This window comes from Balaenoptera acutorostrata, chromosome 7 (genome assembly GCF_949987535.1).
Source record: "Balaenoptera acutorostrata chromosome 7, mBalAcu1.1, whole genome shotgun sequence".
Classification (NCBI taxonomy): domain Eukaryota; kingdom Metazoa; phylum Chordata; class Mammalia; order Artiodactyla; family Balaenopteridae; genus Balaenoptera; species Balaenoptera acutorostrata.
The window spans coordinates 14640354-14657098 of NC_080070.1; the positions used below are offsets into that span (position 1 = coordinate 14640354).

General features: G+C 40.1%; 1 protein-coding gene across 1 annotated transcript in view; it reads left to right on the top strand.

The window, feature by feature from the left end:
- PARP12 (poly(ADP-ribose) polymerase family member 12) overlaps positions 1–16745 on the top strand; it is a 45267-nt gene that overhangs the window by 13596 nt on the left and 14926 nt on the right. The window contains exons 5-6 of the mRNA XM_007177054.3: positions 1803–1926; positions 12900–13095. Of these exons, the coding sequence (XP_007177116.2) occupies positions 1803–1926; positions 12900–13095 (320 nt within the window). The remainder of the gene's footprint in view (positions 1–1802; positions 1927–12899; positions 13096–16745) is intronic.

Sequence of the window (16745 nt, forward strand, 5' to 3'; positions counted from 1 at the left end):
GCCTTTCTTCAGGCTGTCCAGGACTCACCTGTGCTGGGCTGTATAGATGAGCGGCTGAACTCTCATTCCTCATCATTTCCCTTAGTGCCCCTTAGGAAGAAACAGGAAATCTTATTTGGTCGTGACCTCTGGACCACAGCTGTGGCCTTATCTATTCAGGTCGAGCCCCTGGTTATCACTTTATTGTCCACACCCCTGGTCAGGAGTCTAAGAAGGCTCCTTTTGGCCTGGTGTGAGCCATCCCTGCCCTAACTCTGGACAGGCCAGGACATCCTGACTCCCCCAGTGGGGCTCTTTCCAGCCTGGTTGAACTTGGCAGAGATTTCCTTGGTTGGGGTCCCTCCTCCTGTTCTCTTAAGGCCTGTCGGCCTGGCCCCAGGCCTGGTCTTCGACAAGCCCAGGCTGTCTCCTCACTTCCTCCCCGGTCCCTGCCACCCTGCTGCTCCCTTGCAGAGTCTCTGGGAAAGAAGTGGCATTAAGACTTGCCTGAAAGGCTGCGTACGATGTGAGAAAATTTTAATTTTTTTCAGGTGTCAAGTTAGCCATGCTTCATTGTTATTATTTTGAAAGATGAATTAAAAATGTACAAAAGACAGTCAGTAAGAAATGTCTTCGTCACAACCCTTTTCCCCAGCACCCAGATTCCCTTCAGAAAGTCATTATTACTAGTTCCTTGAATATTTTTCCATCAAGATTTTATACAAGCACAAGTGTGTATGTTTAGTCTTTTCTTTTTACACAGGTGCACTTTATGAACGCTGTTTTGTATCTTTTTTCACTTAACTAGATGTTTAATTTTTTGGACTATATATTTTTGTGGTTCAAAATTCAAAACAAATCTCTCCTCATGACTTTGTGCTGCGCCACCCAGTCCTCCGGCAGCAAGGAATACTGTGTGCGTGTATGTGTATTCAGTCCGAGTATCGCTAATCTTATTTTTTCTATTCTTTTACCCAAATAGAGGCATTCCACACCTGTGTATCTTTCTACCTAATAGTGTAAATCCTGCAGGTGTCAGTGTGAAGATTCCCATTGCTCTTCTTTCCTGTCTCTCTTTCCTCTCACAACATTCCTCCGTCAGGATGTACCAGAACCTCACAGTCTATTGAAAGGTAGAGGGAGGGTGTGGGCAGCGTTCCAGGTGAGCGGCCGACATGAGCCAAGGCAAGGCGGGCAGGAGGTGCTAGGAGGTACAGGCCCCAGGAGCACACAGAAGGCGTGGGGGAGTAGTTGGATGGAAACCGTAGACCCGGGCCGTGTGTATAATGCCTTCGGGGGGTGGGGTGAGTAGGTTAGCAGCCAGAAAGATCAAGGTGGGCTGAAACCACACTGCTGACCCACCTGCTGTAGGACCTGCTGGGGTTGGGATGGTTCTGGTAGAGATGAACCTGCTCCCGGTTCTGGTGTGACCACGCCCCATCCAAGTGTCACGTGTATGGCAGTAATGCACGGGCAGACGGCCCCTGCAGACATGGAGCCTTTGACCATCTCACGATCAGCTTCTTTACTCTCATGAGGTGAAATGCATACGTAATGTAACCCACCAACACACAGTTTCTAAAAAATCAGTTTAGTGTGTTTAATGTCCTATTAACAAGGGAGACATAAAAGGAAAGTGTATATCCTAAAATGCATAGTATTTGATATCTAAATGCTCAGGTATGACTGCATTAAAAAAGGCTCCCTCATAGATTTCCAAAATGTTCCCAGGTCAGCAGGCAGCACCACACCCCTTGAGAACTGTGGGTCTGGGCCAGGCTGTGTATTGCCAGTGTGCTCACTTCTTTATATTTTTATTTCAGATAAGTGCAGTAGAGTTCATTTCCATTTGCCATATCGATGGCAAGTCTTAGATGGAGGCAAGTGGAAGGATTTGCGCAAAATGGAGCTTGTTGAAGAGGCATATAGCAGTCCTGCAAGAGACGGGTATGAAATGTGTCACTTGTGTCTGCTTTGTGCCTGGGCTTTTGTGTGTGGTACGGGAAGTTTAGACACAGTAGGGTTTAGTTTTGATGGGCTTCATACACAGACGCACACACACAGAGTAAGGAGGCGGGAAGCTCCGTGCGCGAAATTGGAAGTTGATGGTCATGCTGATGGTTGGTGCCCTTGTTGCCCCATCTTCCTCTTTTTTCAGGGAGGAGCTATGGGGAGAGAAGGGGTGGGTACCAAGTAAGTTCTGAATTATTTGATGCTGGGATTGATCATATAAATATATCCTCATTGATTAGTCCAGAAAAGCAAGAGGCAATCATTTGTGAAATTTTTAGCCTTTGCCTGTGAAGTCATACAGCTGAACTACTGTTTATTGTTCAGCCTTTTTTATTTTTCTAAGTATGTCCTAGTATTTTCACTTAGTCAGTTGAGAGTAAATGGGGAAGTCCTGGGTAGCCTTATTTTCAAATGCCTATCATATCTTGGATTAAACTTGCTAAAATGTGTTGCCAAGAAGAGAATTTGAGCCCGTTTTTTGGGTGGATAAAATAAATTTGTGCTTAGGGTGCAATTATGTGCAAATTGCTACTGGTAAAGCATGTGAAACAAATTATCCCCCTTCAGAAGATTAAGTGGCTCACATAACCAGCTCTTATCTACGTCCCCCCTTCTCTTTCTCTTCCTTTTTTTTGGGAGGCTTTTTAAGTTAAAATTTATACTCGTTGACATGCACAGATATTAAGTATATAGTTCAGTGAGTTTTGAGGAAGGTATGTACGCTTGTGTAGCCAACGCTCTGATCCAGCTGTAGATCATTTTCATCACCCAGAAGGTCCCCTCCTGCCCCCTTCCAGTCAGTGCCCACCCTGTAAACCACCGCTGTTCCAACATCTGTCAGCACAGATAGTCTCTCCTGTCCTTGAACCTCATCTGAATGGAGCTACTCTGGACTGTTGCCTGGAGGCTTCTCTCAGGGCTCTGTTCTTGACGCTTCTCCCGGTCCATGTGTGCTCAGGCTTCTTTCAGGTAGTTGTTCGGGGGTGTGCCTGCTGGGAGGTAGGCTGGTCCCTCCTCAGTTCTGCCAGGGGATGCCAGATTCTTTTCCACAGTGATTGTACTGCTTCCCACCCCCACTTAGCGGTCTGTGGTGACATGTCTCCCTCACATTTGGTGTAGTCTGATGTCTGCGCTTTTCTAGTCTTCGGTGTAAAATAAGGTCTCCATTTTCATATCCCTGAGTCCTGATGAGGGCAAGTGTCTCTTCACATGTTCAATGGCCATTTATGCTTCTTCTGCTGTGAAATGTCTGTGCTTGTAGTTTGCCCGTTTTGTTGAGGGGAAAGGTTGTGTTCTTCATTAGTTCTCAAACTTCAAGAGTTTTGGAACTCTTCAAGTTTCTGGGTATTAAATGTGTGTTGAAAATAAATGAACTCCAGTCAGCTTATGATATCTGTTAATGAAGAGAAGTATTTATCTGTCCTTTCCTTTATAGTTTTATACTTTTTTCTTTTCTTTTTTTTTTTGGAGGTTTTATACCTTTTGTGTCGTAAGAAATCCTTCCTTATCCTGAGACCGTAAAATATTTGTCCTGAATTTTCTTTAAAAATTTTTAACATTTTAAGAACTGTATTAACCTTTCCTTGCGTGTGGTGAAGTGTAGGTCCAGTTTCATTCTTATGCAGATGAACTGCCGGTTTTTCCAAAGACCACTTTTTAAAAATATATTTAATTAAAACATTTAGAGTTTGGGATTGACATGTATACACTGTTATATTTAAGATAGTTAACCAACAAGGACCTACTGTATAGCACAGGGAACTCTGCTTAATATTCTGTAATAACCTAAAGGGGAAAAGAATTTGAAAAAGAATAGATACATGTATATGTATAATTGAATCACTTTGCTGTACACCTGAAACTAAGACAACATTGTTAATCAACTATACTCCAGTATAAAATAAAAAATTTTAAAAAAAGAAGTAAGACATTAAAAAAATAAAAATAAAATGTTAGGATAAAAAAAGTAAAAAAGAAGTATTCAAAAAGTAAATCAAATTGAGACAAATGAGCCAAAATATGTATGGGATAAAGGATAAACCGCATAGAGAAGAAATATTCCAAGTGATTTGTTTAATACGTTGTAATTCGACTCTATATCTTTAGGAAGATATGTTCTTACGGACGAAAGAACAGCAAAAAAAAAAAGTCTTAAACTCTGCTCAGCAAAAAAATAAAATTTAAAAATTGTGATAAAATAGACATAACTTAAAATTTACCATCTTAACCATTTTTAAGTGTAAGGTTCAGTGGCATTAAATACATTCACATTGTTGTGCAGCCATCTCTACCATTCATTTCCAGAAGTCAGTCAATTTTTAAACCCACCAAAACTGAGCCAGATTTGGCAAAATGTGAATACATTTTATAGCTTAATTTCAGACTTAGATGCTAAGTACTACTTTTGTAAGTAGGCCATCTTTTTTGCACCTGTTTTCAATGCTGTCTGTGTCAGGTGTTGAGTTAGCAAATACACACCCGTCAGTTTCTGGCCTCTTCTGTTTCATTGGTCTGTGTGTCTCTGTGTCAACATCACACTGTCTCATGTAGAAGAGCTTTACAGTACGTTTAGGCATGTGGTAAGGCAAATCCCCACCTTATTTTTCCTCAAATTGTCTTGCCTCTTGGTCTTTTGCTCCTCTTCAGAAATTTTAAAATCTGCCTGTTGGTTTTCACAAAAAACTCTGTTGTGGTTTTTTTTAACTTGAAATTGCATTGTCTATTATCAGTTTGGGGAGAACTGACATCATAATGATGCCAAGACTTTTTATTCATATACGTGATAGCATCTCATTTAAACGTTCTTTAATATTTTTCAGTAGTTCTCTAATTTTCTCCATTAAGGTGTTGTGTATCTTTTGTTAGATTTTTTTTTTTCTTTAGGGATTTATTAGCTTCTTCATTTCCTTTATCAAAAAAAATTTCTCCAGTTTTTTTGAGAGATAATTGACATACAACACTGTAGAAGTTTAAGGTGTAGAGCACGATGACTTGACACAAGTATATATTGCCAAGTGATTACTGCAGTAGGTTTAGTTAACATCCATCACCTCATATAGTTACCCCTACCCATTTATTTTCTCGTGATGAGAACTTTTAATATTTATTCTCTTAGCAACTTTCAAATTACCATACAGCATCATTAACTATAGTTAATCATGTTGTGCATTACATCCCTAGTTACATGTTTTTGTTGTTGTATTTTCTCCCTGCTGATGTGTAGAAATGCAGTTGACTTTTCTATCTTATATCCTGCAACTTTACTAAAATATCTTAACTCAGAATCTACTGATAATTTATTTGAATTATCTGTATAGTTATCTATATGTTCTAGATATCTGTATAGAAATTAATATCTGTGAATAGCAGTTTGTTTTTCCTTTTCAATTCTTACACATTTTATTTCTTTTTATTGTCTTATTATAGTGGCTAAGATCTGTACCATGCTGAATAGAAGTGGTGATAGCTGGAAGATTCTTCTTCTTTTTTTCCTAATTTTAAAAGGAGTAATTTTAAAATGTTTTTCCTTAAAGCATGTGTGAATGTTTGGAACCTTTGGCATTTCTAATCAATTCTAGTTTTATTCCTAGTATGCCAGGAGTTGTTTTTTTTTTTAATTGTGTATGGAAATTGAATTTTATTGAGTGCTATTTCTGTGTTAATTAAGAGCCAATGTTTTGTTCTCCTTTACTTGTTAACGCAGTGATTTACATTAATTTTCTAATGTTAAGTCCATTGCATTCCCAGACCTAAGTCATACGTAGCCTGTGTACACATGCACATATGCACACGATGGTGAACTTTGTATTGCCAGTACTTGGTCTAAGATTTTTGCATTTACGTTTGAATAAGATTGGTCTATAATTGTTTCATATTGTCTTTGCCTGTTTTTTTTAATTGAAGTATAGTTGATGTACAATATTATATGTTACAGGTGTACAGTATAAATGATGCCTGGTTTTTATATTATGAAATTCCTAGCCTCATAAAAAATGAGATTGGGATGGATTCTTTTCCTATCCTGAAAAAATCCTGTGAAATTAGAATTATTTTTTTCCTGAATGACCATGTGTCTAAAAATTTCTGGGCCTGATGTTTAATTTCTGAGAAGATTTTAAACTACTGACCCAATTTCTTATAATTGTTTTAGGACCAGTCAGGTTTTCTGTTTTTCCTTGAGTCAACTTGGTAAGTTGATATTTTTTCTAGGAGTTTGTTGTTTTTATTTATTTTCAAACTTACTGTCATAAAGTTACTTGTAATATCCCTTTTAGTGTCTATACCATCTTTAATTTTGTCCCCTTTTACAGTTCTAATCTTTTTTCTGTCCCTCCCTTTTTTCTTTTTTTTTTTTTTTTTTTTAATAGATTTCTGTTTACTACATGGGGCATTCCTATTTTTTTTTTTTAATTTTATTTATTTATTTATTCATGGCCGTGTTGGGTTTTTGTTTCTGTGCGAGGGCTTCCTCTAGTTGCGGCAAGCGGGGACCACTCTTCATCGCGGTGCGCGGGCCTCTCACCACCGCGGCCTCTCTTGCTGCGGAGCACAGGCTCCAGACGCGCAGGCTCAGCAATTGTGGCTCACGGGCCCAGCCGCTCCGCGGCATGTGGGATCTTCCCAGACCAGGGCTCGAACCCGTGTCTCCTGCATTAGCAGGCAGACTCCCAACCACTGCGCCACCAGGGAAGCCCCCTCCCTTTTTTCTTGATCAATCTTGGAGAGATTTATTGATTTTACTAATATTTTTCTTTTCTGGAGGAACAAACTTTTTTCCTTTTTTGATCTCATAGATTAGATGACCCATGATTTATTTCTAAGTGTATTTTAAAATTAGTTTTTAAATTTAAATTCAAATGGATTGCATTGTGGTCAGGCTATATAATAGATTCTTCGAATTTTGTTGAGGCTTGCTTTATGGGTGTAGTACATGGTTAGTTTTGGTAAAATTCTGTGTATGCAAAGTCTTTTGGATGTGGTGTTAGATGAAGTGTGTTAATTGTGTGGTTCTAATCTTCTTTATCCTTATTGATTTCTTTGTCTGCTTCTTGTATCAGTTACTCAGAAAGGTATGTTAACATTCACTATGAATTTGTCAGTTCTCCTTGTAATTCCATCAATTTTTATTTTATATATTTAAAAACTATTATGAAGAGTATATAGAAGTTTAAAACTTTTATCTTCCTGTTAAATTGAGCCTGTTAGTAATAGAAAGTGGATGCTTTTTATTTCTAGTAATGCTTTTATGCCTTAAGTCTGTTTCGTTTGATATTAATATAACTATGCCAGCTTTTTTTTAGCCTCTGTTCACTATTTTACTTTCAAGCTCTTTTGTTTACATTTTAGTTATATTTCCTGTAAACATCGTAGAACTTGTTATTTTTTCAGTATGACAATCTTTCTCTTTTAATCAAAAGTTATTTATTGTGGTTTATCCATTTGTTGTGATTACCTATACATTTGAATTTATTTATTCTACTGTCTGTTTTGGTTTTTGCTATTTGACCTGCTTTTTCTATTTTTCTTTTCTCTCTTTGATCTTCTCTTAGATGTTTCCACATTTGATTTTTTTTTCCCCCTCATCTACTAATTTGGAAGTTACATAGTGGATTTCTGTTCTTTTAGTGGTTACCCTGGAAAACAGACCCTGTAACTTAATATACCTTAGTTTAACAACTTAAGCTAATCAATACCTTTTATCATTCTCCTGAACAATAGAAGAATCTTGAACACTTGAATTCTGACTAGTTCCATTCAAACTTACATACTACTTGTGTGAATTTGGGGAAAGTACTTAGCCGTCCTGTGCCTCAGTTTCTGCATATGTCAAGTAGATAAAAATAATAGTTCCTATATCAAAGTGTTATTTTGAGAATTAAAAGAATTAATGTGTGTAAAACACTCAAAACAATGCCAGGCATGTAAGATGTGCTATGTAAATATTGCTTCTATTATTTTCTTAATCCCAGAAGTTAGAAATTAGCATTGTTTTATACAGTCAATATTTGTTTAAATTTAAACGTTTACCATTTTGGTTTTTTTAATGTTTTTTTTTAATCAATATTTATTTCATATTGAAGTATAGTTTTTTTTTTTTCTTTTTTTGGCCTCGCCACACAGCTTGCGGGATCTCAGTTCCCTGACCAGGGATTAAATGTGGGCCACAGCAGTGAAAGCCCGGAATCCTAACCACTAGGCCACCAGGGAACTCCCCGAAGTATAGTTGATTTACAATGTTGTGCTAATGTCTGCTGTACAGCATAGTGATTCAGTTATACATGTATATACATGTTTTTAAATATTCTTTTCCATTATGGTTTATCATAGGATATTGAATATAGTTTTCTGTGCTATACAGTAGGACTTTGTTGTTTATCCATTCTATATATAAAAGCTTACATCTGCCAAACCCAACCTCCCACTCCATCCCTCCCTCAGCCCCCTCCCCCTTGGCAACCACCAGTCTGTCTCTATGTCCGTGTTTCTGTTTCTGTTTCATAGATAGGTTCATTTGTGTCATGTTTTAGATTCTATATATAAGTGATATTATATGGTATTTGTCTTTCTCTTTCTGACTTACTTCACTTAGTATGATAATTCTAGTTGCATCCACGTTGCTGCAAATGACATTATTTTGTTCTTTTTTATGGCTGAGTAATATTCCATTGTATATATGTACCACATCTTTTTTATCCATTCATCTGCGGATGAATTATGTTTACCATTTTGTTTTTGCACACAATTCCTTTGTTCATATGTTTCCGTGAGGATCATTTTCCTTTGAGTTCATCTTCTAGAAGTTAGTTTAGTGAGAGTCTAGGGGCAGATGTATTTTTTGTTTGTCTGAAAATGTTTTTATTTCATCTTCATTCTTGAAAGATAGTTTTATTGGGTATTTTCTCTCAGTTCTTCAAAGATTATTCCATTGTTTTCTGCTTCCATTGCTTCTATTTAGAAGTTAGCTGTCCGTATAAATGTGTTAGTTTTTTGGGGCTACCATAACAGATTGCCACAAACTTGGTGACTTAAGACAACAAGAATTTATTGTCATAGTTCTGGAGGCTGGAAGTCCAAAGTCAAGGTGTCAGCAGGGCCATGCTCTGTCTGAAGACTCCAGGGGAAGATCCTTCCTTGCTTCTTCCCTAGCTCCTGGTGGTTGTTAGCAGTCCTTGGTGTTCCTTGGCATTCCTTAGTTTATAGCTGCATTACTGTAATCTCTACCTTTGTTGTCTCATGGCTTTCTCCCATGTGTCTCTGTCTGTGCCCAAATTTCCTTCTTCTTATAAGGACACCAGTCATTGAATTAGGGCTCAAGCTAATTGAGTATGACCTCATCATAATTTGATTACATCTGTGAAGACCGTATTTCCAAATTTACAGGTACCAACAGTTAGGACTCGAATATATCTTTGTAAGGACACAGTTCAACCCATCATGGTAGGTAATCTCTTTTCTCTCTGACGACTTTAAATATCTCGTCATTCTTTGGTGCTACAGTTTCACTAAGATCTGTCTATGTGTGGATTTATTTTTATTTAATCTACTGATAATTTGTTGTGCTTTCTGAGTGGGAGGCTTTATGTTTAATCAATTCTGGAAGCTCCTCAGGCATGATCTCTTCAAGTATTGCTTCTCTGAACTTCTGATTAGACATTTGTTAAGATCTTCTTACTTTATCTTTCATGTCTTTTAAATTCTCTCTTTCTCTCTGCTGTATGCAGGGGAATTGCTTCACTTGTTCACCCAGTTCACTAGTTCAGCCTTGTCTGAGTTGCAGTGTGTCCTATCTATTGTGGTTTAAAATTTTTAATTATTATATTATTTAATTCTAAAGGTTCTGTTTTTTCCTTCAAATTTATCTGGTTAATTCTTTTTTTTTAATATAAATTTATTTATTTATTTGTTTGTTTTTATTTTTGGCTGTGTTGGGTCGTCCTTGCTGTGTGTAGGCTTTCTCTAGTTGCAGCGAGCGGGGGCTACTCTTTGTTGCGGTGCACAGGCTTCTTTCTCATTGTCGTGGCTTCTCTTGTTGCGGAGCATGGGCTCTAGGTGCACGGGCTTCAGTAGTTGTGGCATGTGGCTCAGTAGTTGTGGCTTGTGGGCTTTTGAGCGCAGGCTCAGTAGTTGTGGCACATGGGCTTAGTTGCTCCGTGGCATGTGGGATCTCCCGGGGCCAGGACTCAAACCCATGTCCCTTGCATTGGCAGACAGATTCCCAACCACTGTGCCAGCCCTACCTGGTTAATTCTTATAGTTTATTTTATTTTATTTATTTTTATAACATCTTTACTGGATAATTGTTTTACAATGGTGTGTTAGTTTCTGCTTTATAACAAAGTGAATCAGCTATACATATACATATATCCCCATATCTCCTCCCTCTTGCATTTCCGTCCCACCCTCCCTATCCCACCCCTCTAGGTGGTCACACAGCACCGAGCTGATCTCCCTGTGCTATGCGGCTGCTTCCCACTGTCTGTTTTTCATTTGGTAGTATATATAAGTCCATGCCACTCTCTTAATTCGTCCCAGCTTACCCTTCCCCCTCCCCATGTCCTCAAGTCCATTCTCTACGTCTGCATCTTTATTCCTGTCCTGCCCCTAGGTTCTTTAGAATCATTAAAAAAAAATTTTTTTTTTAGATTCCATATATATGCGTTAGCATACGGTATTTGTTTTTCTCTTTCTGACTTACTTCACTCTGTATGACAGACTCTAGCTCCATCCACCTCACTACAAATAACTCAATTTCGTTTCTTTTTGTGGCTGAGTAATATTCCATTGTATATATGTACCACATCTTCTTTATCCATTCATCTGTCGATGGACACTTAGATTGCTTCCATGTCCTGGCTATCGTAAATAGAGCTGCAGTGAACATTGTGGGACATGACTCTGAATTATGGTTTTCTCAGGGTATATGCGCAGTAGTGGGATTGCTGGGTCATATAGTAGTTCTATTTTTAGTTTTTTAAGGAAGCTTCATACTGTTCTCCATAGTGGCTGTATCAATTTACGTTCTCACCAACAGTGCAAGAGGGTGCCCTTTTCTCTACACCCTTTCCAGCACTTATTGTTTGTAGATTTTTTGATGATGGCCATTCTGACTGGTGTGAGGTGATACCTCGTTGTAGTTTTGATTTGCATTTCTCTAATGATTAGTGATGTTGAGCATCCTTTCATGTATTTGTTGGCCATCTGTATGTCTTCTTTGGAGAAATGTCTGTTTAAGTCTTCTGCCCATTTTTGCATTGGGTTCTTTGTTTTTTTGATATTGAGCTGCATGAGCTGCTTGTAAATTTTGGAGATTAATCCTTTGTCAGTTGCTTCATTTGCAAATAGTTTCTCCCATTCTGAGGGTTGTCTTTTCGTCTTGTTTATGGTTTCCTTTGCTGCGCAAAAGCTTTTAAGTTTCATTAGGTCCCATTTGTTTATTTTTGTTTTTATTTCCATTTCTCTAGCAGGTGGGTCAAAAAGGATCTTGCTGTGATTTATGTCATAGAGTGTTCTGCCTATGTTTTCCTCTAAGAGTTTGATAGTGTCTGGCCTTACATTTAGGTCTTTAATCCATTTTGAGTTTATTTTTGTGTATGGTGTTAGGGAGTGTTCTAATTTCATTCTTTTACATGTAGCTGTCCAGTTTCTTATAGTTTCTTTATCCTTACTCATGCTTTTGAAACTCAATTTAACTTTCAAAAACAATTCATACATATTGCATATTTATATCCAAGAACTCTAATGTTTGTTGTCTTTGGTGGACTGATTGTTTTTGCTGGTTTTGCTCATGGTGTCTTGTTTCTTATTTATTCGATTGTAAGCCCATGTTTGCTGAAACTTTACCTGTGGAAATTCTTTTGAGGTCTGAGTTGAAGGTGAATTCCTTCCAGAGGGAATTTGTGTTTGCTTCTCTGGGAACTGCCACGGTGGGACTTTCAAGTTAATTCTCACACAGGAAGTGTGAATTAACTTCTGTGAGGTTTGAGTTGTTTATGAGTTCTCAGTGGAAGTTTTCTTCCTTTCCATCCAAAGCCAAAACTGACGCAGGCAAATTTCCTTGCTGACTTTCTTTGCAAAGCAGATTCCTTTCGTGGCCTCCCTTCACTAAGGATATGTAGTCTTCTAGGATCATGGTTTTATGCAGAAGAATCTCTTCAGATATTTGACCCCTGACCATATTCAGATCCTACATTTGTTTTCTATTTCCTCATTGCTGCTAAAAATAGGTCTTTTTGTCTTTACTCACTGACACTGCCCTTGGACAGCCACTGGCTTTAGTCCTCATTCACCTGTCTGGTTCCAGACCTTCTCTTTGCTCTTGGGGCACTTCAGCATTTGGAAAGGGAGTAGATCCTGGTGGCTCAGAGTACAGGCTGTTCTGCCAAACTGCTTGACTTAAACCCCAGCTCTGCCACCTATTAGCTGTTTGACCTCGGACAGGTTTCTGAACCTTCCTGGGCTTCTGTTTTCACATCTGTGAAATGGGGATAAGTTGCAACTTCAGTGTTACGAAGACTTAATCCCTTAATATGTACAAAGCACTTAGTACAGGGGCTGGCCCACCCCACACGCATTCCATGTATGTTAACTATTTTTGGCTTCTGAGGATTTCTGTTTCTTGCCATCTCAGCAATGCATTTTAAAAAATATTTTAACCAGCGTTTTCTGTGTAGTGAAAGGAATGTCATGATAACAGGTTTTCCATATTACTGTGATTTTATTATTTTCACACAGCAAAATGGATCTTAAAAAGCAAGTCCTGCATCCCACCCCAACACATTTTTGTAAATGTGCAGGTCACATGTATGTTCACATGTTCCAGCTGAGTATCTAGAAGACCATGGGGGAGCTGAGTATCTGAGTCCATGTGGCTGGTGGGTTTTCAGTTTACTTCTCATGTTCTTTTGTAGGGTCACGTGCACCGAGTCAGCCAATAGCTTTCTCGTTGGTTTTCTGAACTTTAACTCCATGATGTTAGGTGCCACCCGGGCTCGCCGCCTCTCCACGGCCTCCTCGGTCACCAAACCTCCACACTTTATCCTCACCACTGACTGGGTTTGGTACTGGAACGATGAATTTGGCTTTTGGCAGGAGTATGGAAGACAAGTAAGTGTCATGGAAAGAGGGTGAGTGTTCCTTCCTGAGGGTCCATGATGGGGGAGCCTTTCCAAACATGGGCACAAGGATTGCTCTGGGGAGTCCTTGACAGAGCCAAAGATCCCCAGGTCCCCTTATGACGCACTTGCTTTGCGGGAATTATGGCAAAATGGGATAATTTAGAGTTCATTTGTATGAGGTTCCATCTTTGAACAATTAGCTATCTGTTCGTTCATTAGGACTGAATGACTTTAGTTGTAGTGAGATCACATTTCGTTAAATGGGGTAGAAAGATGCCTCTCTTACTGTTGAGCAGGTAACTCCAGAGCGAGTGCATGTGTGTGCTGGAGTGTTTGTGTAGCTGTGGAATAAAGTGGAAGGCTTTTCAAAGCTAGCTTTCTGCCTTATCTGTAGCAGCAACTTTACAGAAGGTGGGCAAGTATAAGAAAATTGACTGATTTCAGCTATTGATTTGGTATCTGTGTCAAATAATTGCTGCTGTCAATTATTCAAAGATGTTTGTGGATGAATCAGATTAAAGGGAACCCCCTGGTTACCTGTAGAGGTATAAGTATAGGGAGGTCACCATTTCTATAGTGACACCTTCTCCCAAATGAAAATTGGGATATGTGGTCTAATAGACATTTGTATTCTTCTGGGTTGTAAGATGCTATAGTAAAGCTTTAGTTTCTGCTGCACTTGGGATATCTTTTTGTCTGGGACTCGGTAATGTGAGCTTCATGGGAGCTTTTGCCACTGGTGTGCCCCCCTGCTGAGGATGATGCCTGCACCTGGCAGATCCTCAGGAGAGAGACTGGCCAGTTGAAGGACAGAGGTGTTGCTGACTGTGCCCGCTGGCCAGTTGGACATGGTCACTCTTAGGAGATGGCTTGCGCCCTCATTCTTCCCCTCCACTTCTTCCAGTGCCAGCCTTCCCACTTCACTGCTCTGTCCATCCTCTTCCCCACCCGTCTCTCTCTCTGAGCATCCTGGGGTTCCTTCTGTCTTCCCTGGGTTTGTCCAGGGAGGCTCTCCAGCATTGCTCTGGGTTTGGTCAGGAGGGGAGGGCAGAGGCCAAGCCTGGCATTGAGTGGGAGAGATGATGATGAATGGAGCTCACCCGGAGACGTCATGGAGGAACACACAGCAGACAAGAAGCAACTGGCAAATGTGACAGCCGCTCACGTTTTGTTTGGTGATTCGTCCCCCTTCTGGGAGCTGAGTGGGATGACACGGGACCCTGGGTGACTTCAGAAACTGCGTTGTCCCAACTTTGGGGACAGGGGTCTGTCTCCTCCAAACAACCCAACTTAGGGTTTTCCCTTTTTCTTTTCTAGGCTGCTACTCCTTTATTGCGGTATAGCTGGAGTGCATAATTTAGAACATTGAGGATTTAGAATAGCGAGAATCTCTGGGAATAACCTGTCTGTGGGTTTTACCAACATACCACACGCTGGTGCATTCAGATGTGCATATGTGGACTCGGTGACTTTCGGCTGTATGGTCTCATTCTGTACCAATGGCTGGGCCCCTCATAGGGTGACCTGTCCATTCTAGCTCTTCCTTTTCCACACACTTCTGATGTCACCCCATAATTGGATTTCTTTCTTAGTTTTCTGCTAATTGCCAGTTCAAGACAGTTTTCTCTTGATTATCAGAAAAGCTGGGTTCTTTTCTGCCTGAGCTCAGGATATACGCCCAAATTTCAGGTCCAGGTTGCCTCCACCCTGTATTAATTTCCTAGGTCATCATAGCAAAGTACCACAAACTGGGTGGCTTAGAACAGCAGGGGTTTGTCGTCTCACAGCTCTGGAGGCTGGAAACTGAAATCCAGGTGGCAGCAGGGCCATGTTTTCTCTGAAACCTGTAGGGAATTCTTGCTTGTCTTTTCCTCAGTTCTGGTGGTTTGCTGGTGATCTTTGGCGTACCTCAGTTGTATTTGCATCACTCTACTCTCTACCTGCTCATCAGTAGCATTCTTCACGTGGCCGTCCTCTTATAAGGACATTGGTCATGTTGGTTAAGGGCCCACCTACTCCCGTATGATCTCATCTTAACTAATTACATCTACAATGATCCTATTTCCAAATAAGGTCACATTCCGTGGTACTGGGGGTTAAGACTTCAACATGTCTTTTTGGGGGTTACAGTTTAATCCATAACCTAAACTTGTGTATAAATGTGTTACTCTTCTTGGCCCACTGAGTTTTCCCACGTTGAACCTGCCGTCCCTCAGGTGGTGGGCTCCACGATGCATTACCCCAACCTGTATCCAGACTGGATTATTCTCAACAGGCTTCTTGTGTCGATTTACCTTTTGCCTTTTCCCCTCTCCTGTGATCTCCTTTGGTTTGATCTAAAAGCTCCACAATTGCCCTCACCCTTTTGTACCCAAACAACCCATCTATCTCTGCTTGAAAGGGAAGACTTCCATTTATTCCTCCCCTTGCCAGAATCTGACTTCTGTTCATCTGGTCACCATTCATGGAATGCCTGCAGGAGGTGGGACCCAGCTCGGCACAGCCCTCACCAGCCGTAGCCAATGGCAAAGGGCCCAGGTGCCAAATCCCGTGGCATTGCCAGTCTCCACCCAGCTTGTTGCCCACTCCCTCCTTCCTTTCCTTTCTTTCTTTAATTAAATTAATTATTCAGTTACTTATTGTTTTCTAATATTACATGAGTTTCATGTGTGCAGCATTGTATCTTGACTTCTACATACACCGCAGCGTGATCACCACCAAAGGTTTATTTTCCATCTGTCACCTGTTGGCCTCCTTTACCCATTTCACCCTCTCCTCACCTCCCCTTTGTTTCCCCTTTGGTAACACCGGTCTGTCCTCTGTATCTATGTGCTTGCTTTTGTTTTGTTTGATTGTTTATTTAAGATTTTAAAAGTTCTTATTTATTTTGTTGAAAAAATGTTCTGTATGTCACATTTGAGCCTCACTCCTTTTTTGCTCCTCCTCTGTCTCCTTCATGGGCTTCTTTTTTCTACTTTCCTTTGTGAATGTTGGCATTTCCCAGGGTCTAGCCTGAACCCCCGCTCTTCTGACATTGGTGGCCACCTTGAGTGATGTCTGTATCTCTGTCTCTAGACCAGATTCCTCTCCAAACTTCAGACTTGTATGCCCAGGTATCTGCCTCTATTTCTGCGGCACCTTTGCTTTTTGTTCCAGGCACTGTGCTAAGGGCTCTCTGTGCCTTATTTTAATCATTTTTCCAGTTCTTTGAGGATGGGATGGTCCTATTGTATAATGACATGAGTATGATTTAAATTCTGTTGTTATTCCTGTCATAGAGTTGAGATCATTGAGGTTCAGAGAGGTTCCAATAACGTGCTGAGGTTATAGAGGAAACAGATTCGAGAGCCAGAATTCAAACTCAGTCCATTCCAAAATCTTCGATATCATGTAGGTAATGGGAAAGAGGATGAGGGATCAAAATGGATAATTGAAAAAACAGAGCTCTCCAAGAGACCAGAAAAAGACAACAGCAAGGAGAGCTGAACTCTGATTAAAGGGTGGTGGGAACAAGGGACAGAGGAGGTAGCGTCGCTCAGGCCCTCAGTGAAGCAACATTTGAGAATTCACCATTGACGTTTCACCTTCCTTTGAAGGGTGGTATCATCCGTCACGAGTAATTGAATGCCCTCTCTCTCA